The 22288-nt window shown below is 41.2% G+C and overlaps 1 protein-coding gene across 1 annotated transcript in view; it reads right to left on the bottom strand.

Moving 5' to 3' along the window:
• The window catches only part of sgip1a (SH3GL interacting endocytic adaptor 1a), a 76938-nt gene extending 54922 nt beyond the window's left edge, over positions 1 to 22016 (bottom strand). The window contains exon 1 of the mRNA XM_072439214.1: positions 21737 to 22016. Coding sequence (XP_072295315.1) covers positions 21737 to 21746 — 10 coding nt within the window. The 5' untranslated portion in view covers positions 21747 to 22016. The remainder of the gene's footprint in view (positions 1 to 21736) is intronic.
• Positions 22017 to 22288: the final 272 nt, after the last annotated feature.

Below are 22288 nucleotides of genomic sequence, written 5' to 3'. Positions count from 1 at the left end.
CACTTTGTCACTGCATCCAACAGATCAGTTTGTGGATGCAAAACAACTTTCTCCAGCTGAACTCAGACAAGACTGAAATAATCGTTTTTGGCCCACAGAAACAAAGAGAAAGTGTTAGCGGTCACCTCCAGAGTCTCGCTCTAAAACCTACAAACCAAATTAGAAATCTGGGGGTAATAATGGACTCAGACTTGAACTTTAATAGCCACGTCAAATCAATAACATCAGCAGCTTTTTACCATCTAAAAAACATCAAAATCACGCCAAAATCAAAAATATAGTGTCAAAACCAGATTTAGAGAGACTTATCCATGCGTTTGTCTCCAGTAGATTAGACTACTGTAACGGCCTGCTCACTGGTCTCTCCAAACGAGCTGTAAAACAGCTGCAGTACATCCAGAACGCTGCTGCTCGGGTCCTGACTAGAACCAGGAAGTATGATCACATTAGTCCTGTTCTCAGGTCTCTGCACTGGCTCCCTGTGGCTCAGAGAATAGGCTTTAAAGCAGCTCTGCTTGTGTACAAGTCTCTCCATGGCCTAGCACCAAAGTACATCTTGGATATGTTAGTGCCATATGAACCATCTCGGACTCTGAGGACCTCAGGGACCGGCCTCCTGCTGGTGCCCAGAGTCAGGACAAAACATGGGGAATCTGCGTTTCAGTTTTATGCAGCTAAAATCTGGAACAGTCTTCCTGAAGATGTGAGACAGGCTTCTACTCTGACAATGTTCAAATCTAAGCTAAAAACTGTTTTGTTTAGCTGCGCATATGACTGAAAGGATTTTTTCTTTGCACTCTTCTCTTTTGTTTGTGATTTTATTAGTTTAGAAAATCAGTTGGATTGATAATTTTTAATTTAGTTAATTTTATTGTATTTCTGTTTCTGTAATTTCTTTGTGATTTGAATGCATTTTACCTGCTGTGAAGCACTTTAAATTGCCTTGTGTATGAAATGTGCTCTACAAATAAACTTGCCTTGCCTTGCCTTGCCTTATATTAAATTGCTCTTTGGGTGAAATTTGGTGTATCGAGTCATTTTAAGCTTTATATTTTCAACTTTTCAACTTGACTGATGTAAAAACAGGTAATATCCCACCAAACCAAGTAATAATTAGAAGACAAACAAAACAAACAAAATACCCTGCTTATCCCTACAGTCTCTGAACAATTATAATAAAGAGCCATGAATGCATCGTCCCATAACCTCTGTCTGTCAAACGAGCGACCTCTGACCTCTGAGCATGCAAAGGTCGAGCGTTACGAGACAGAGAAGGATGTTTCTCCGAGGAGCAGAAACAGGAAGTGGCAAGAGTAAAGGAAAGCGAGAGAGAAAAGCCGCGGCGGACACATTATGGAAGCACTTTGAGGGATCTGACCAGAATTCCCATGTCACCCTCTAAAACATTCTTCCATAACGAGCTGTTTTCGTTAAATTACAGGCCGTGCTAATACCGACGTTTTTCCTCTTCTATGTGTGGAAGTTGTCTGTTGTTATCCCAGAGAAATGCAAGATAGATCTATATTAAACCAAAATAACAGCAAAAAAATGGGAAATAACGTATTTTCCGGACGCACCTTTTTTCATAGTTTTTGCCGGGGTGCGACTGATACTTATATTTATTCTTATATACTTATACGCCGGATATATGTTTTTTTCTTCTCTATTATGCATTTTTTGGCTGGTGCGACTTATACTTCGGTGCAACTTATAGTCCAGAAAATACGGTAATTGTCAGTTTGTCGATAAAATGACACAAAACCTACATTTGAACCCACCACACACACTGAACTGAGCAGTAAAGCAGACTTTACCAGGTGTGTAACCGGTCTAAAACAATAGATTTTAATCCGTGCATTGTGACCAGAATTTCCCTATAATTACATTTCATGAACATAGACACTAAACTTCTTATAGTCATAAACCCAAAGAAATTTAACCTTATTCCCCTTTCCTCTGAAATCCTTACAACATTGCACAAAGAAATACAAATTGATGCTAAAACCAGTATCAAAACTGAAGAAAATACTTCCTCGACAGGACAACATTGATCTGGATCCAGAACTATGAATAAGTTAACAATAAATAAACCGCTTATTTTATTGCCTCGGGATTGGCCCTAAACTGATCTACAAACTTGACCAAAGCCAAAATTGTTTCTCATAATTAGTAGAAAAAGCCAGAAAGAGTATCGCAAAAGCAGAACAGCCTCATGCTTATTTTTTCAAACTTGTAAAAAAAAGTGGGACAGTTTGGGATGAGAACTGATTGGCTGTTCAGGGACATCACCTTATTTCACTTGTGTGCAAGAAACAGCTGATCCAAAGCTGTGCTAGTGGCCATTAACATGTTTAATTAATGCATGTGAAAACTAGTGACATGCCAAAAAGATGAGAAGGACAGAGTTTAAATACCTACTTATTTCACAGTTGAAAATGAGGGGCCCCAGCTTTAAAACTCAATGAATTAAACCTACAGTAAGCTCTTGACATGCATCTCCTTCACAAATGGCGCATGCTGTGAGTCACGGAGCATTGTTTTTCATGGCGGTGACAACATGTAGCCATTTTGTGCGCCGTGACTTTTATCTGTTCGCTCTCATTACATTTTATGTTATAGGCGAATAAGTTTAATGCGCTCGCCGCGGAGATGAACGGCGTCTACGCTCCACAAAAGGTGCCCAAACGCATGCATTGTCCTGTGTGTTACATAATGCAGATTATGGGGGGACAGCAGCAGGAGGAGGAGTGGAGGAGGAGGAGTGGAGGAGGCCCTGGGAGAGGATGGACGGTGAAAAGGGGCAATCAGAACGGTTTATACGGCGTTAACAGGCAACGTATGAGGAAAGAGCATTAAGAGATCGAGATCAGTCTTTCCAGTGGTGAAGATACACAAAATCCATGGATTCTGGATCAAAATATATGACGCTGTTGTTGCGTATGAACAGTTAACAATGTGGTATTCTGAAGTTTGGGGTGTCGATGTTTACATTTTCTTTTTCTATGTTCAAGTTTTCACGTCTAAATATTTGCTGTTGTCCATTTTGTGTTTTTTATTTAGTTTTTAATGCGTTGTTTTGTGAAAACTCACTTATTGTATATGCTGCCCAGGCTTGTAAGTAAAAGTACTACACTCAAGTAAAATGTTCAGGTATCTGTACAGTGCACAAGTACATTTTACAGTGAATATTCTTGTTTACTTCAGTACATTTCAGCGCAGATAGCAGGATTTTCAACTCCACTGCATTTGGAACTGGACTGAAAAGTCAAGTCAAGTTTTTGTGTGGTTTGAAACGGTCATGGTGACAAATTTTGAGTTAAAGACTGTGTTTTGTCAAAATTATATAAACGAAAATGACAAGAAAAATGTAGTTATTGATTTATTCAATTCCTTTGACCAAAAAATAAGTACTGTTCTTTATCAAGACCACATTTGATGTTTAAATAGTTCTCAAAATCTGTGTGAAATGCTTTTATTTTTTACTCTGACTTGAACTGACTTTTTTATGTGATATTTTTACCTTTACTTAAGTTTTTTCACCTCTGTATTTGTACTTTTACTTAAAGTGCGTATGACAGGTTTTTATGCTTTTCTAATTTCGACTTTATTTAGTGTATTTATACCAGTTGTACATGTAAATTATAGTTTTACACCAATCGAGCAGGTATTTGTGGAGAAAATGTTGAAAAAGCTGTAGAAAATAACAGGAAGTGACATCACACTAGGGATAACGATTGTAGTCAAAGTTTATGCATAATTTACACAAAGAACAAACAACTTTTTTGACTCTCTAAACATAAGTTCAACAAAATAGAGTCGCTCTCGTATATGTTTATTTATTCGAGTAGAAAATTAGATGAGTTTTTGACCAGTGTTTGCTGGGTAATTTCCTTGTGTGATGTCATCAAATACAAACAGGAAGTGAAATTATAAACCTAAAAAATGTGCTATTCTTGGACAGTTTATTTGCAAAATTCAAAATATATTTATCTTAACTGCATTTTAGTTCAATCGTCGTCCGACCTGTAGGGACCACAAAATGACAGAAAGACAGAATATTCAACTACCCGTATTTTCCGGACTATAACTCGCACCTTTTTTCATCGTTTTGGCCGGGGAGTGACTTATACTTATATTTATACTTATATACTTATACTCAGGCTTTTAGCTAGGATTTGAAAACACCCCGTCCAACTGGGGGCTTAAAAAAATTTTGCTCGCGCCTTCGCCGCTCGCGGGAAGGCTATGGAAAGCCAATATGTGTTTCGCGATCTTTTTTCTACGCTTTTACAAAATAAAGCAACGCTTTTAACGTGGAGACGATCTAGAGCGGCGTCCGCACGCCTCTCGTATCATATTGACTTTCCATACTCTCGCGCCGCCTGCGCCTCTCGGCCGCGCGGATCACATTCTGCCGCTTAGGAGCTGTTTTACGTGGTATTTGGCCGGGGAAGTTCGGCAAACGTGGAGCTTCGGCATTTTCCAGACCACGGCTCGGCAGCCAATCAGAACCAAGCACACACACTTTGTCGACCAATCAGCGCGCAGCATGCAAATTTTCACTTGTAAACAGTCAACTGTCATGGCGCGGCCCACGGTGGACTATCGTCAAACGCTTCCCGGCCCGATTTAAAAACTTTTCTAAAATGTATTAATAAAAATTACACCATCCTTGCCCTCGAAAATGTCCGTCCACAAGTCGAGATACCCCGTCCAAAAGACGGGAAGACGGCCCTCTAGCTAAAAGCCTGCTTATACTCGGAGCAACTTATATGTGATATTATTTGTTATTTTCACACTTGCAACCGCATTTCATACTCCAGTGCGACTTATATGTGTTTTTTTCTTCTCTATTATGCATTTTTTGTCTGGTGCGACTTATACTCCGGAAAATACGGTACAATATCCACCAATGCTTTTTAGTACAAATCCTAAAACATTTTAACATTCTTGCTTTTCAGGAGGACGGGCTTGTGCTGGTGCAGTCTGTGTACAGAGGAGCCTGTCTGACATGGACACTGTGTGTGCTTTAGCTTTGGCCCCAGAGAATGTGGAGATAAACCCGGCAGCAGAGAAACCAGTCTTTTAACAAACTGCAGAGGAAGAGGAAACATCCAGAGCGGTGCAACATTTCACAAATTACAGTGGTTAACTTCGAGGCACATTGAGAAAAAGGAGAACTTCTCTTGTTCAGTGTTTGGGTGTACAGTATCCCAGTGTGTTGGTGTTTCTTCAATATCTTCTATATAATGGGCAAGAGGTTATGTAATTACCAGACAAGTAATTGGTTTGGTAGACCGCTACTGCTACTACTATTGAGAACTGGTACCAGAAAACTGCCTCACGGGTTCTGGAAGAGCAGTACGGAGACAGTGGCACCACAAAATAATAAAAAACAAATCATAAAATGCAGCTGTCGTCAAAGAAATGGTATTTGTGAACATTTATGAACGTTATTGTTGTGCTATGCCATTCAAGATAATGATAATACAGGAGAAAGTCCAGAAAAAGTATTGAGGACCGACCGGTCTCAAACAATATTAAAACTTAAAGACTTTGCTTTACACTTAAACTTGCCTAAATGTATGAGCTGTCATCAATTGTAGTTCACACAAATCGCTCAACACTGAATAATGAGACAAACTGCATGATATGGCAAGAAGAACGACAAGCAGAGCCGCTAGACTTGTCACAATCAAACTGAAATTACAATTCTGAATGGGTGAAATGAGCAAATCGCTAAATAAGCCTCTGGGAATAGCAGCGTTTCTTGTCGCATTATGTATAAACGATACTAATCTTGTATTTTTCTTACTACAAACATGTGAAATGGACGGGATTTGTGTATTAAAAGGTCAGAGTTCAGTCTCCGAACAGGGTTAACGTTTGCACCGTGAACTAGAGCAGCACGATTTTGGGAAATTTGCGAATTTTCTGACAATTTTCAACATTTTGAACCGATCCATGAGCAGAAAAGACCGAATCACCAAAGTAATACAAGAATCCCATGCAACGATTTGTAAAGGTAAAACAGTTTTTCTCTAAGTAGAATAAGGACTATTTTGTTGTTTATAATGGACATTCCAACTAAAAAACTGCCAATTGCGACGATTCAAATTTTGATTGTCTGCGATACACTTTACACATTGTGCAGCCCAAGAAAATAACATTGATCTTCTTGCATTTGGCCCGAGTCAGAGTCATGTGTCACGTGGGCTGAAGATGACACGGGCTTTCGTCTTGACTCATGTTCAGCTCCCATGATTCCTTGCTCCTCTTCCCCCGCCTCTCGTCTCCCGGCGATTCGGAAATAAATCGATGAGCGCCGCATCTGGGGGACGCTCGGATACGGTCTAACAAAGTCGTATCCGCGGTGACTCACCCGGCCTCGGCGCCGCGGCAACCGAGACGAGCGCAACGGCCACTTCTGCAGCAGCTTTCACAAAGATGGCCGAGATAATAACGAGATAATTGTGCCGCTCTGGTGTCTCGTATGCAAATGTGGCGAGCCAATGTCAAAAAAGAACAAACTATTTCTGACTTTTATCAATAATACACATCTATAAGCCTCCTGTCACTATATCTCAACCTTTATTTGGTTGATAACATTATTCAAACCATCTCAATGTACAGCAGAAATAATAATTTGACAGGTCGACTACTAAAATAATTGTTAATAATCCTATCTCCATCTGTCGCGTTGTATTATTAATGTACAATGAGAATAAGAGTGTCATTTTCGTTAAGTGTGTTAAAAGTTTAAGAGATTTTTTCTAAATTATCTGTTTTTATTATGATACTTCTGTGCTTTATCTTTTTCTGTGCCTAATCTGAAATGCAACACAGGAATTTCCCCATTTTGAGACAAATAAAGGTGTTTTTATCTTTACTTATCATGAGTAAAGGACAAACCAACCCACTCAGTGTTTGTTATTACATTAAATAGAAGTAAAAACTGTACTAAAACGTCCCGGATGACCAAACTCCACACTTTTTAACTGACTACATCCGTTTACACTGCAGCCCACTCTAAAAAAGGCTCCGAGCTCAGGATGAAGCAGCTGAAAAACACATTCAGCAAATCCTGGTCCTTTTCGTCGCACTTGTACAAGAATGCAAAAAAACCTCGATCTGCACAGCTGCTACGCCTCCCTCGCCCACTCCCTCCGCTCGTCCCCCTTTTTTCATGAATCACACATCGACCCCCCCCCCCCCCCCCCCCCCCCCCCCCCAGGAGCCTCGTGCACTCGTGCTCCAGCCCGAGCGGCATCGGCGTACGGGCGGGTAATCTCTTCCCCTGCGTCACTGGTGCTGGTGCATCCTCTGATCGGCGCTGACAGCTGTTTGCACTGCCCTGGATCACGGCCGCGCAGGCAGAGCGGAAAAATACACACTGAGAGGTCCCGGCCACGGAGCCCCCGGCGACGGTGCTGCGCGTCGTCGAGTGAGCGCCGGCACCGGGAGTCAAATTAACACGCGTTTTTCATTTTTAACCGTGGCTGACCGGTCGTCCGAGAACACACTCTTTTCTCCGATACTTTACGGAGATGTGAGTCTGGTCGCCGATTTTGATCTCTCCGAGTTCAGATGGGCGTGATTGACAGGTGGGATTAGTCAAACCGGAACACACAAGAGCCATCTGTATCAAAACAAACCCGGCGGCTTACGAGGGCGAAGGAAACGGGGGGAAATGTATCACGGCGGACGGAACAATATTGACAGATTCATGCTAAATCATTGAGCTTAACGTGAAACATCTACAGACCAAAAATCTAGTCATACATACAATTTCTGGATCAGTTTTTTGAAAAGTGAACAGTTTGCTGCATGCTACATTGTCCCCGAATGACCAGACAAAGTGCTTTTTACTGTCAACTTGGGATAATTCTGCTGTTACGACCAAAATGACAAACATTTTGACGTTACACAGAGCTAAAAATGAATGCTACAAGCCTTAGTAAAGGTGTGCCTGCTCATCCAAACTACGTCAAATGCCAAATTGTTGAATGATTCACTTCCACAAATGTTTCAAAATGAGGCCCTCTGTCCCTCGTCCCACGAATTTAAAGAACGTTCCAGGTTTTTGACAAGGAAAACGATGCAAAAAAGGGCAAACTAATGCGTTAAAGATTAAAAAAAGAAAGGGAAACATTCATTAATTGCACTTTATCTCTTGACACACCGAAAATCTGATCTGAATATCGCGTTAAATCTGATCGCTCTAGTAATCAGTTCGTATGTAAAGGTTCCCACTGCCAATCCGAGGCGAGAGAAGTCCGATTTTTGGTTCTGACTGATGCGTGATCGTTGAGTTCCTGTTTCGCCCGGGCACCTAAAATAAGTCAAAGTGCAACGGAGGAGGAAGGAGGAGGAGGAGGAGGAGGTGACCGCTCTGAGAGAACCAGTCCGAATATCCCGGGCTATTAATGTCCCCCACGCCACATACTGAGCCCAACCCAAATAGATTCCTTCCTTACTTCCTTACTCTGGGCGGGACGGTTCAGTCTGAGCTCCGGACACGAGCCGGAGGAGCAGACGCAGGTGCTTCTAAAGAGGGTTTTAGAAATATGAAGAGGAAACAAGTCCACGCAGACAGCCACACTTAGCAATGGTTAAATATATCCTGTTTCACTTTCCGACTAAAATGTAACACCTGGTTTTGCACGTTTTTCCCCATTGATGTAAAATGAAGCATCTGGAGGAACATAATAATTACAAAACTGAAGCCTGAATCGTACTTGTTTATTTTTGAATCGCAAAGAGTCTTTAACACAGGCTTTATCACAATTCTGACAGTTAAGTGTTTCTTAATAACACAGAAATAGGGATGTCAAGATGATTAGGTTAATTGTAGGAACCAAAAAAATAACAATCGTGGCAATTTTAGAAAGAAAATTTAGTATTTTTTTGGTTCAATTTAGTTTTTTTGCCCAAATGTAAGTAACTTTTTTTTTTCACATTCACCTTTATTTTGGCTTTCAGAAAGTTACATGTTGTAAACCCCGTCACAAACTTGAGGAATAGTAATGTGTTAAATCAGAAGAATGAAATAAAATTAAAGATTTCATTGTTGTTTGGTCACAGTCTCAATAATCGTGAATAATCTTTAAATCGTAATGTTTTTTCTCACAATAATTGTAACAGTCAGAAAATTGCAAAGGACATAAACATGTTCAATCTAATATAGATTATACTGATAACAATTGTTGATATATTCAGCTGTTTATGTCTACATTTTGTGTTTAGGTTCTCAAGTTGATTATCCAATCATAAAGCAGGATGAGCTCCTCACTTCGGATCAATCGTCGTTTAAAACAGTTTTCAGTCAAATAGAGAAGGAACAAAATCAGACACTGAACAGAACTAAAACTAGTAGAACTATACTATACTATGCAATACTCTATAACGATACAACTATACAATACTCTATACGATACTACTATACAATACTCTATAATACTCTATACGATACTACTATACAATACTCTATACGATACTACTATACAATACTCTATACGATACTACTATACAATACTCTATACGATACTACTATACAATACTCTATAATACTCTATACGATACTACTATACAATACTCTATACGATACTACTATATAATACTCTATACGATACCACTATACAATACTCTATACGATACCACTATACAATACTCTATACGATACCACTATACAATACTCTATACGATACTACTATACAATACTCTATACGATACTACTATATAATACTCTATACGATACCACTATACAATACTCTATACGATACTACTATACAATACTCTATACGATACTACTATATAATACTCTATACGATACCACTATACAATACTCTATACGATACTACTATACAATACTCTATACGATACTACTATACAATACTCTATACGATACTACTATATAATACTCTATACGATACTACTATACAATACTCTATACGATACTACTATACAATACTCTATACGATACTACTATACAATACTCTATACGATACTACTATATAATACTCTATACGATACCACTATACAATACTCTATACGATACTACTATACAATACTCTATACGATACTCTATACAATACTATATACGATACTACTATACAATACTCTATACGATACCACTATACAATACTCTATACGATACTACTATACAATACTCTATACGATACTACTATACAATGCTCTATACGATACCACTATACAATACTCTATACGATACTACTATACAATACTCTATACGATACTACTATACAATACTCTATACGATACTACTATACAATACTCTATACGATACTACTATGCAATACTCTATACGATACTACTATGCAATACTCTATACTCTATACGATACCACTATACAATAATCTATAGCAAACCACTATACAATACTCTATACGATACTACTATACAATACTCTATACGATACTCTATACAATACTCTATACAATACGATTATACAATACTCTATACGATACTACTATACAATACTCTATATGATACTACTATACAATACTCTATACGATACCACTATACAATACCACAATACAATACTCTATAACGATACTCTATATGATACTACCATACGATACTCTATACAATACTCTATACTACTGTACAATTGAGTATCGATACAAAACAAAAACATTAACAGTTTTAGAAAAAATGTGAGCTTTATGAGTTTTAGTATGAAACCAACATGAAAAAGTGATTATATTCTGTGTGTTTCAAAAAATGATTGTATCAAAATAGTATGTATAGAGTACTAAGACTTTTCCTAAGCATCAAAATAGAGTTGGAAATGTAAGTATCGAGACAACACTACAGTAAACCCAAAATGGCCCTCTATGATAATCACTGTCGAGCCTTAATGACAACTAACGACAGCAATATTTACTCTTATCTACATCTTTTACATGGTCTAAAATACATGAATTCACTCAAATTCACTCAAATTGAACTTCTTTTCACTAGAATGACTTGGGAAATCCGTCTTTGATAGTCAATACTTCACGTTGTTTGGTTAATTAAACAGCCGACAGATGAATTCACTCCAAGCACTAAACCGTTTATCATCAATATTATATCATTCACCAGATTGATCCAACTCCCCTCAGGCTTTTCTGTCTCAACAGCAAATCAGACCACGACAGGGAACAGAGTGTACGAATCAAACAGTGCAATGTTTAGACAGAGAGAGGACGGAGGGTAAGAACAACAGAATCACACAGATATATTACTACAGAAAGACATTGTGATGAACAATAATATTGAGAATACTTTATGCCACTGACACAGTAAAACAAAAGCAGGAGAAAAACAGTAATTCATTGACGCAGTAAATCATGAATATTACGAGCATCAGCATCAGCAACTTCTAAAAAATTAAATAAGCCCAATACGTCCAAGCAATTAATACAAACTGCAGCACGAGGGTGAAGGAAGAGGGCGGAGAGAGAGGAGAGGAGAGGGGGGGAGAGAGGAGAGGAGAGGGGGGGAGAGAGGAGAGGAGAGGGGGGGAGAGAGGAGAGAGGGGAGAGAGAAGAGAGGAGAGGGGGGGAGAGAGGAGAGGGGGGAGAGAGAGGAGAGAGAGTGGAGGAGAGAGGAGAGGGGAGAGAGGAGAGAGAGAAGAGAGAGGGGAGGGGGAGAGAGAAGAGAGGGGGGAGGGGGGAGAGAGAAGAGAGGGGGGAGAGAGAAGAGAGGAGAGAGAGAGGAGAGAGAGTGGAGGAGAGAGGAGAGGGGAGAGAGGAGAGAGAGAAGAGAGAGGAGAGGGGGGAGAGAGAAGAGGGGGGAGAGAGAGGAGGGAGAGGGGGGAGAGAGGGGAGAGAGGAGAGAGAGGAGAGGGGGGAGAGAGAGTGGAGGAGAGAGGAGAGGGGAGAGAGGAGAGAGAGAAGAGAGAAGAGAGGGGGGAGAGAGAAGAGGGGGGAGAGAGAGGAGGGAGAGGGGGGGGAGAGGAGAGGGGGGAGAGAGAGGAGAGAGAGTGGAGGAGAGAGGAGAGGGGAGAGAGGAGAGAGAGAAGAGAGAGGAGAGGGGGGAGAGAGAGTGGAGGAGAGAGGAGAGGGGAGAGAGGAGAGAGAGAAGAGAGAGGGGAGGGGGAGAGAGAGAAGAGAGAGGGGAGGGGGGAGAGAGAGTGGAGGAGAGAGGAGAGGGGAGAGAGGAGAGAGAGAAGAGAGAGGGGAGGGGGAGAGAGAAGAGAGGGGGGAGGGGGGAGAGAGAAGAGAGGGGGGAGAGAGAAGAGAGAGGAGAGGGGGGAGAGAGAAGAGGGGGGAGAGAGAGGAGGGAGAGGGGGGAGAGAGGGGAGAGAGGAGAGAGAGGAGAGGGGGGAGAGAGAGTGGAGGAGAGAGGAGAGGGGAGAGAGGAGAGAGAGAAGAGAGAGGAGAGGGGGGAGAGAGAACAGGGGGGAGAGAGAGGAGGGAGAGGGGGGAGAGAGGAGAGGGGGGAGAGAGAGGAGAGAGAGTGGAGGAGAAAGGAGAGGGGAGAGAGGAGAGGGGGAGAGAGAGTGGAGGAGAGAGGAGAGGGGGGAGGGGGGAGAGAGAAGAGAGGGGGGAGAGAGAAGAGAGGAGAGAGAGAGGAGAGAGAGTGGAGGAGAGAGGAGAGAGAGAAGAGAGAGGAGAGGGGGGAGAGAGAGTGGAGGAGAGAGGAGAGGGGAGAGAGGAGAGAGAGAAGAGAGAGGAGAGGGGGGAGAGAGAGTGGAGGAGAGAGGAGAGGGGAGAGAGGAGAGAGAGAAGAGAGAAGAGAGGGGGGAGAGAGAAGAGGGGGGAGAGAGAGGAGGGAGAGGGGGGGGAGAGGAGAGGGGGGAGAGAGAGGAGAGAGAGTGGAGGAGAGAGGAGAGGGGAGAGAGGAGAGAGAGAAGAGAGAGGAGAGGGGGAGAGAGAGTGGAGGAGAGAGGAGAGGGGAGAGAGGAGAGAGAGAAGAGAGAGGGGAGGGGGAGAGAGAGAAGAGAGAGGGGAGGGGGGAGAGAGAGTGGAGGAGAGAGGAGAGGGGAGAGAGGAGAGAGAGAAGAGAGAGGGGAGAGAGGAGAGAGAGAAGAGAGAGGAGAGGGGGGAGAGAGAGTGGAGGAGAGAGGAGAGGGGAGAGAGGAGAGAGAGAAGAGAGAGGGGAGGGGGAGAGAGAAGAGAGGGGGGAGGGGGGAGAGAGAAGAGAGGGGGGAGAGAGAAGAGAGAGGAGAGGGGGGAGAGAGAAGAGGGGGGAGAGAGAGGAGGGAGAGGGGGAGAGAGGGGAGAGAGGAGAGAGAGGAGAGGGGGGAGAGAGAGTGGAGGAGAGAGGAGAGGGGAGAGAGGAGAGAGAGAAGAGAAAGGAGAGGGGGGAGAGAGAACAGGGGGGAGAGAGAGGAGGGAGAGGGGGGAGAGAGGAGAGGGGGGAGAGAGAGGAGAGAGAGTGGAGGAGAAAGGAGAGGGGAGAGAGGAGAGGGGGAGAGAGAGTGGAGGAGAGAGGAGAGGAGGGAGGGGGGAGAGAGAAGAGAGGGGGGAGAGAGAAGAGAGGAGAGAGAGAGGAGAGAGAGTGGAGGAGAGAGGAGAGAGAGAAGAGAGAGGAGAGGGGGGGAGAGAGAAGAGGGGGGAGAGAGAGGAGGGAGAGGGGGAGAGAGGAGAGGGGGGAGAGAGAGGAGAGAGAAGAGAGGAGAGGGGGGGAGAGAGGAGAGGGGAGAGAGGAGAGAGAGAAGAGAAAGGAGAGGGGGGAGAGAGAACAGGGGGGAGAGAGAGGAGGGAGAGGGGGGAGAGAGGAGAGGGGGGAGAGAGAGGAGAGAGAGTGGAGGAGAAAGGAGAGGGGAGAGAGGAGAGGGGGAGAGAGAGTGGAGGAGAGAGGAGAGGGGGGAGGGGGGAGAGAGAAGAGAGGGGGGAGAGAGAAGAGAGGAGAGAGAGAGGAGAGAGAGTGGAGGAGAGAGGAGAGAGAGAAGAGAGAGGAGAGGGGGGGAGAGAGGAGAGGGGGGGAGAGAGGAGAGGGGGGAGAGAGAGGAGAGGGGAGAGAGAGAGGAGGGAGAGGGGAGGAGAGAGGAGAGGGGAGAGAGAGGGGAGGGGGGAGAGAGAAGAGAGGAGAGGGGGGGAGAGAGGAGAGGGGGGGAGAGTGAAGAGAGGGAGAGAAGAGAGTAGGAATGTCAAAATGATTCAGTTAATTGATGCAGTGGTCTCACTGAGGGCTTTTGGCTGCCGCCGGCACCCATCATGCTGAAAAGATACCGCCAGGTATTAAGATAACCGTGCGCGCGCCGCGGGCATTTTAGGGTGCTGCTACGTGCGTTATGGAGCACGAGAAACACTCCCGAGTCATCCTCATCAAGCCTCTGCTCTCGTTGTCGCCTTCTTTTTTATGGTATAGAGTAAAACACATACTTTCAAGACGTACAACTACAGTAGGCGGCCGATTCCAACCGCTATAAAACACCAAAGAAGAAGACGATAAAAAGAGCAAGTTACTAACGCTAATGCTAGTGCTAACGCTAACTTGAGTAATATCATGTTGAAGTGACCACAGTCTTACTCGAGTTCATCTTATTTTTATTTCACTCGCTGTGGCTTTAGACATAACGTTTAGAAGTTTCTTGTGTTTTAACTAAATAAATGTTTGACCTGGTAAAAAAAAAAAAAAACTTTAATCCAAACTGTTCACCTAATGTTCCAGGGGTATTTTTTTTACAAATAGTACTGTACATTATACTTTTCGTAAAATAGAGGTGAGTAAAAATAATTTAATTATCATTTAATTGAGTATTCTTTTGTAATTTGTCAGATATAACTATACTTTTTTGTGGCCTGTCCTTTAAAATATACCATATTTTTTTACTTAATGTAATGTTTAGTCTGTTCAATTACACTCGAGACAATTACTCAGTAATTAATCACTACTTTGTACTTGTCGTGTCATTTCAGAGTAATAGTACTTTTACTCAGACGTGAGTGGAGTAGAGTAACATTACTTTTAAATAATATTATTCTAGTAGAAGCAAAACGTAGTACTAGTTACCCGCATAAGAGTGGAAAAGTATTTGGAGAAACTACAACTTGAGTACCAACAGTTTGGGCATAAAATGTATCTCAAATTGGACAATATATATATATATATATATATATATATATATATATATATATATATATATATATATATATATATATATATATATATATATCAAAACAAATACACACAAAGGTTCAGAAGATCATTTAATATTGACAACATGAAGCTTTTGTCACGTGTAAATTTACTCAAGACGAACCAAAACATTTACTCGAGTAAGAGTACCGTTACTTCAAGTCAAATATTACTCAAATAGCAATGTCTGAAAAGTACAAAGTATTCAAAATGTTTCTCAAGTATTTCCCACCTCTTGTATAGTATCATTCCTGGCTGCTCTGTTCGTGTATGAACACTTTGGCAATATTCTCTTTAAATATCCGCACAGTACTTTGTCCTACACACTGCAGTACTTGTACCTGCATCCGAGGAAAGACAATCTGCTCTGGAAGTCCTTGAACAGCGCGTCCAGAGGAGGAAGTGCGTTTGAAAAGTGCCAGGGGAGCCTATTTCTGCCGGAAGTAAAAAAATATCGCCGGCTCCAGTGGTCGTCTCGTTGGGTTTTCGGGTTATCGACGACGACGCTAGAGACCGTCGTCGCGCTGCAAATAGGAGCGGAAACGTTCATTTACGTGGCTGGTTTAATGTTGAGGCTCGCCGCCGCCATGACACGCTCTTTTTTTGACAACAGACCGTAAGTATCGACACAAAATAATAGCACTTTCTTTATGTTACCATGTGGTCTTTGATTGGTTCTGATAAAGCTCAAGAACGTTCTAGAAAAACGTCCTGGAAAAATGTCCAATTTGAGTCTATTTTTTTATGTTATTATGTGGCTTGTCCAAATTAGAATCCAGTTTTAGTATTGATAAGTATCTTATTTTCAAAACGTTTGACAACTTCATGCCCTAAAAAACCTCAAAACTAGATGAATATCGTTTATAATAAGATATTCATTTGTAACCGCCATAAAACACATAAGAAGAAGAAGATAAATAAAAAGAATACCGTATTTTCCGGACTATAAGTCGCACCTTTTTTCATAGTTTTGGCCGGGGTGCGACTTATACTTATATTTATACTTATATACTTATACTTCGGAGCGACTTATATGTGATATCAATTATTATTTTCACACTTGCAACCACATTTCATACTCCAGTGCGACTTATATATGTATTTTTCTTCTCTATTATGCATTTTTTGGCTGGTGCGACTTATACTCCGGTGTGACTTATAGTCCGTAAAATACTAAGACAAAGGCTAACGCTAACGCTAACTTGAGTAATATCATGTCATTTATAAACAATGTTGATTCTGGAAAACGATTGCATAAATTCAACAAAATGAGACCTTTTCTGAACGGTTTTAGAACGGCGTTCACAATCAGAACTTAGAAGTCGAACATTCAATTGTCAAAAAGGAACGCATCATCTTATCATCGCTGTTGGAATCAAGCATCGATCCTTCTCCTTAATATCGAAAACAGGTTTGAACACTACTTCAATTTGCTGATTTTGTGTTGTGGTTGAATGAATATCATATATGACAAAAGTAGCAAAAATCAGATACTAATCAACACCAAAACCAGTATCGAAACTAGACACTCATTAGAACAAGAATTGATACTTTCCAGAACAGTCTTGAACGCTTTTGAGCTCAATCAGATCCAGTATAAGAGAAGGTAAGAAGAGTAGAATAGAAGAAAGCCTATTATTGTTTTTTAATATCATTTTTTTGGTGTTGAAATCAGTATCGAGCCTCTTGTGTAGTATCAAAAATGAGTTTAGCGTCGTGTCAACACAAGTCAACTTGTGAATTGCCCTGTTTACATCCACACAGAGCTGCTAAACCCGTCTTGCGGTGGAAAGATTCATCTAAAACAACAGCTCTAAATCAGAAGCGACACACCAGACGACGTAATCCTACCGTCAAAACACAGCGCGAGTTATGCAACCGCCTTTTTATTCTAATCACCCTGAATTATCTTGTGTTTGAAATGTTGACGAGCGCGTGAGCAACGACAGACATGAGGAAGAGAGAGATACAGTGTCCTGAGAGAAGATGTGGCTCTTTTTAATGGAATATACAGTATTTCTTCAGACTTCAGTATGTAAACGACTCATACTTCACTATGTAATACTTCACGATGCAATCAACCAAAGCAAAAGGTTGTGAATTACACGATCATTAAATCTGATTAAAATAAATGTAGTTTAATCAAGTGTAAATAAATAAAATAAATACAATAAATAAAAAACATAAAAAACATAAAAATTATAAATACAAAAATAAATAAAAACATTAAAAAACGTAAAAAATGTAATTAAATAAAATAAAAAAAAGAAACATAAAAAATTAAATAAACATAAAAAGTACCTCAAATCAGGTCATCTCTGTTAGTTACTGTTTTTGCCATAATAATATTGTGTACAGTGTAAAATGTTTGACTAAAAGAGACATTTGAAAAGTAGCTTGGAGAAATCTTAGTAAACTTATAGCGGTTGTAAAAAAAAAACAGTACTATTTACTAATCAGTACTAAAACCAACTTTGAAACTATTCATGTGAAGTATCTAAACTAAAAAAAAGATATGTATTTTTGTTATTAGTTTGATAAAAGGTACAGGTATAAAAATAAAAGGTATAAATCAGTATTGAGCACAGTATTAGTATTAGTATTAGATCGAGTCTGAAATTGTGACGATCCTATAACAAACCACACGCTGTAAACCTCAATAATCTCAGGGGTAAAGAAGGCTCTGACACGATTCTCTTTCGGTTCCGTGTGTGAGGAGAGTAATTACAGCGTGGGTTACCAAGAAAAGACTCACCCCACCGTCCACGGCACGGATCTTAAAAAAGCACTGCTCACCAGGATTAGAGTCCCATTTTAACACCTGCCTGTAATCCTGGCCTCACACAGCCGAGCTAAGCCCGAGCTAGCCATGCTAATGCTGCTGAAGCCCAAAGAGCAGACGCACATCGTTTACCACCAACATCACGCATGAGCCAACACAGTCAACACAATAACTGACATTCAAATACCTGACATGGTGACACTAAAAGAGTAAAAATATCATAACAATAATAATGATGATATACTGACTCGTAATCAAATCTAAATGGCTTATTGAATTGGCCAAATGATCAAATCCCAAAGGTTAAATGTGTACTTTAGACCTCTACAAAATGAAATATAATGACATTTTTATGTTCTCAAATATCAGTGCTACTGGATTTGTTTAAAATATGCACGATTAACTGGATGTGATATACCACATTTCAGTAGAATGATTACGATGCTGTTCTACTATACTACTGTTCTACTATACAACTGTTCTATACTACTGTTCTACTATACTACTGTTCTACTATACTACTGTTCTACTATACTACTGTTCTATACTACTGTTCTACTATACTACTGTTCCACTATACTACTGTTCTATTCTACTGTTCTACTATACTACTGTTCTACTAGACTACTGTTCTATAATACTACTGTTCTATAATACTACTGTTCTACTATACTACTGTTCTATAATACTACTGTTCTACTATACTACTGTTCTACTATACTACTGTTCTATAATACTACTGTTCTACTATACTACTGTTCTATAATACTACTGTTCTATTCTGCTGTTCTACTATACTACTGTTCTACTATACTACTGTTCTACTATACTACTGTTCTATACTACTGTTCTACTATACTACTGTTCTACTATACTACTGTTCTATACTACTATTCTACTATACTACTGTTCTACTAGACTACTGTTCTATAATACTAGTTCTATTCTGCTGTTCTACTATACTACTGTTCTATAATACTACTGTTCTACTATACTACTGTTCTATAATACTACTGTTCTATTCTGCTGTTCTACTATACTACTGTTCTACTATACTACTGTTCTACTATACTACTGTTCTATACTACTGTTCTACTATACTACTGTTCTACTATACTACTGTTCTATACTACTATTCTACTATACTACTGTTCTACTATACAACTGTTCTATAATACTACTGTTCTATTCTGCTGTTCTACTATACTACTGTTCTATAATACTACTGTTCTACTATACTACTGTTCTACTATACTACTGTTCTATAATACTACTGTTCTACTATACTACTGTTCTACTATACTGCTGTTCTATTATACTGCTGTTCTACTATACTACTGTTCTACTATACTACTGTTCTACTATACTACTGTTCTATAATACTACTGTTCTATACTACTGTTCTACTATACTACTGTTCTACTATACTACTGTTCTACTATACTACTGTTCTACTATACTACTGTTCTATTATACTGCTGTTCTACTATACTACTGTTCTACTATACTACTGTTCTACTATACTACTGTTCTATAATACTACTGTTCTATACTACTGTTCTACTATACTACTGTTCTATTATACTGCTGTTCTACTATACTACTGTTCTACTATACTGCTGTTCTACTATGCTACTGTTCTATACCGCTTTTCTACTATACTACTGTTCTACTATACTACTGTTCTACTATACTACTGTTCTATACCTCTGTTCTACTATACTACTGTTCTATACAACTGTTCTACTATACTGCTGTTCTACTATACTACTGTTATCTTATCTTATAATACAACTGTTCTACTATACTGCTGTTCTACTATACTACTGTTATCTTATCTTATAATACAACTGTTCTACTATACTGCTGTTTGACTATACTACTACTATACCATGTTTTACCGTGGTTTATTCACTACGCAAAGCTCAATATCTAAAACATGTGAGGCCGGGAAGCATAAAAATCTACATTGTGTTAAATTCAGAGTTCATAAAGGCATTTTGTGAATCCATAAATGTACAAAGTGCCATTGTGGACCCAAAGAAAGAAGGAAATAGTCCTAAAATAGGCCGAAGTACGGCCGTCGGCGACGCCATGTTTGTTTTGGCTCTGCTTGTTTTGACTCCCGCCCAAACCACAAATGCTGCTCTCTGAGAATTCATCTTGCCGATGAGGTCAGGACAAATTGGCATCAAGTTGAACTTCTAAATGGCCTGAAATCATAATCATCACGAGTAACCATCACTTCAACCAAGACTGCACAGAACAAATCGTTTATCGCTGTCAAACACCATCTTATTCTGCACATATTTAAAGGTACACGGTGTAACTTTTCAGTGCTTTGCCACAAATGTCCCACAATATGGCTTTTAACAAATACAAGGACACCAATGGCCTTTCTTTTTTTAAAGTCTCTCAAAAGTGTAAATGTTTTCAAAAGTGTGTCACCCTTGAAAAACAGGTCTCGAGCTCAATTAGATGGTTGAATAAAGGTTAATAAATAAATAAATAAATAAATAATTAGGTCAAATTACAGGTCAGATCTGTGTAGAGGTGAATCTGCTCTTTTTTTTTAATCACGTTTTTTTCAAAGGTTTTTGAGCGATCAAAGAACAGAAGTGTTTGCAACTGAATGACGATGGACAGGTTTTTTCCAATCAGAGCGTCAATAATAATCTGATTCGAAGGACTTTGGGAGGACCTTTTCCCCATTCAAAATATATAATACTCAGATTTGAAGTGTGCTATTGCTATGACAACGGCCCTTCGTTAGATAGAGAAACCCATCTGTTTCTCTAGCTTTTCCTCTCTTATCTCGCAGTACATTTTTCTGCATCGATGTTCTTATGCGTTCTTAATGACTTTTAATCCTCGAGCGTCAGGCCCTACATAAAAGTTCCGCGGTGCACATTTAAAAGCTTGCACGACATTACAGGAAAATCAAACGCACGGCCCGTCACCTGCTCCCCGATCAGCCCACTGCGCCTGCGCTTCTCTCTGCTCAAAGATCTACGGGCTGAACTGCTTAAAAAACGGAAGGTCAAACGATGTAATGAAAAGGAGAAATAGTGTTTTTTTGCTGCGGCTGCAAATCCCAAAGAGAGTCGTCCCTCCATCGCCGGACCCCCCCCCCTCCTCCTCCTGCTGATGTCATCAACTAAAGTGACGACGGCCAAACAAATGCCTTGCCTCTTTCTCAAATGACTTTACTCGTACTCAGAAGGAAAGGTCCGCAACCTTCGGATCATCAAAAACCACAGACGCGTCGCCAGATCCGAATGCCGGGTTTACACATGATCCAGTCCACGGCAAGTGCAGAGTGTTTTTTTTTTTTTTTTCAAAGTGCATCATCCAAAGATAATTTATATGTGAGCCAGCTGGGCACATAAGCCCTCCTGCACAATAAATCCAAATAATCCTGGGGGAAGCGGGAAAAGAAGGAGGTGGGGTCGGAGTGTGTGGACACAGAGGTACAGCTCAATTAGCCTCGCTTCGGTGGCCCCCCCGGACACGTCAAGTGACCGACCAGGCCCCTTTCCTTTGCCCACTCCACGACAGCACTACAGCACGCGAGACCCCCAGAATGTGAAGCACTCAAAATAGCGATGCGACTTTTGACACTTGACCCCCCCACACACACACACACACACAAACACGCACACAGACACACACACAGACACACACACACACAAACACGCACACAGACACACACACACACACAAACACACACACACACACAAACACGCACACAGACACACACACACACACCACACGCGCGAGTACAAACTGTCACGCCTCTACGGCAAGAACAAAAAGGGGATTAGCACAAAAAAAGGGTCACATCCGAATCAATCTTCTTACCTTCCATCATGGTGGCAGATTTTCATTCCTCTATCTCCAAGGAGCCTGGAGTCAAAGCAGGGTGTAGAGCGAGGAGACGAGACCAACCGGGAAAAAAAAAAAACATGAAAATCCCCCAGTTACGGAATAAAAAACAAAATACACGGCGTAGAACCGGCGATTACGGCGGAGCGGCGGTGTGCGTGCGCGGCTAACGCCCTGGCTAGCTCCGATCCTCTGACACCCCCAGACGCCGCCTGTCAACCCGGCCCAGGAGCGAGAGAAGAGAGAGGCGTGTGGCGTGGGGGGGTGGAGGGGGGCAAAGGGTGCGATGCCCGTCCCGGTGGTGGGATGATGACGCTTCCCGGCGATGTCCGGCTGGGGCAGGTCGGTTTAAGCCGCGGCCGACGCCACCGAGACCACTGCTTCTGCCGCCGCCGTTCCCAGGTCCATGTTCAGAGCCGAGGATGCTGAGCGGCGCGGTGGAGGGGGGTGGGGTCTGTGCGAGAGGAGAGGAAATAAATAAATAAATGAAAAAAGAAAAAAAAGAAAAGCAGGCACAGGCACGAGCAG

The sequence above is a fragment of the Eucyclogobius newberryi genome, unplaced genomic scaffold (genome assembly GCF_026437365.1).
Source record: "Eucyclogobius newberryi isolate DKJ021-1_F unplaced genomic scaffold, fEucNew1.0.hap1 SCAF_9, whole genome shotgun sequence".
NCBI lineage: Eukaryota > Metazoa > Chordata > Actinopteri > Gobiiformes > Gobiidae > Eucyclogobius > Eucyclogobius newberryi.
Note: the sequence above shows the minus strand (reverse complement) of the source record. Positions and strands in the feature narration are given on the sequence as shown.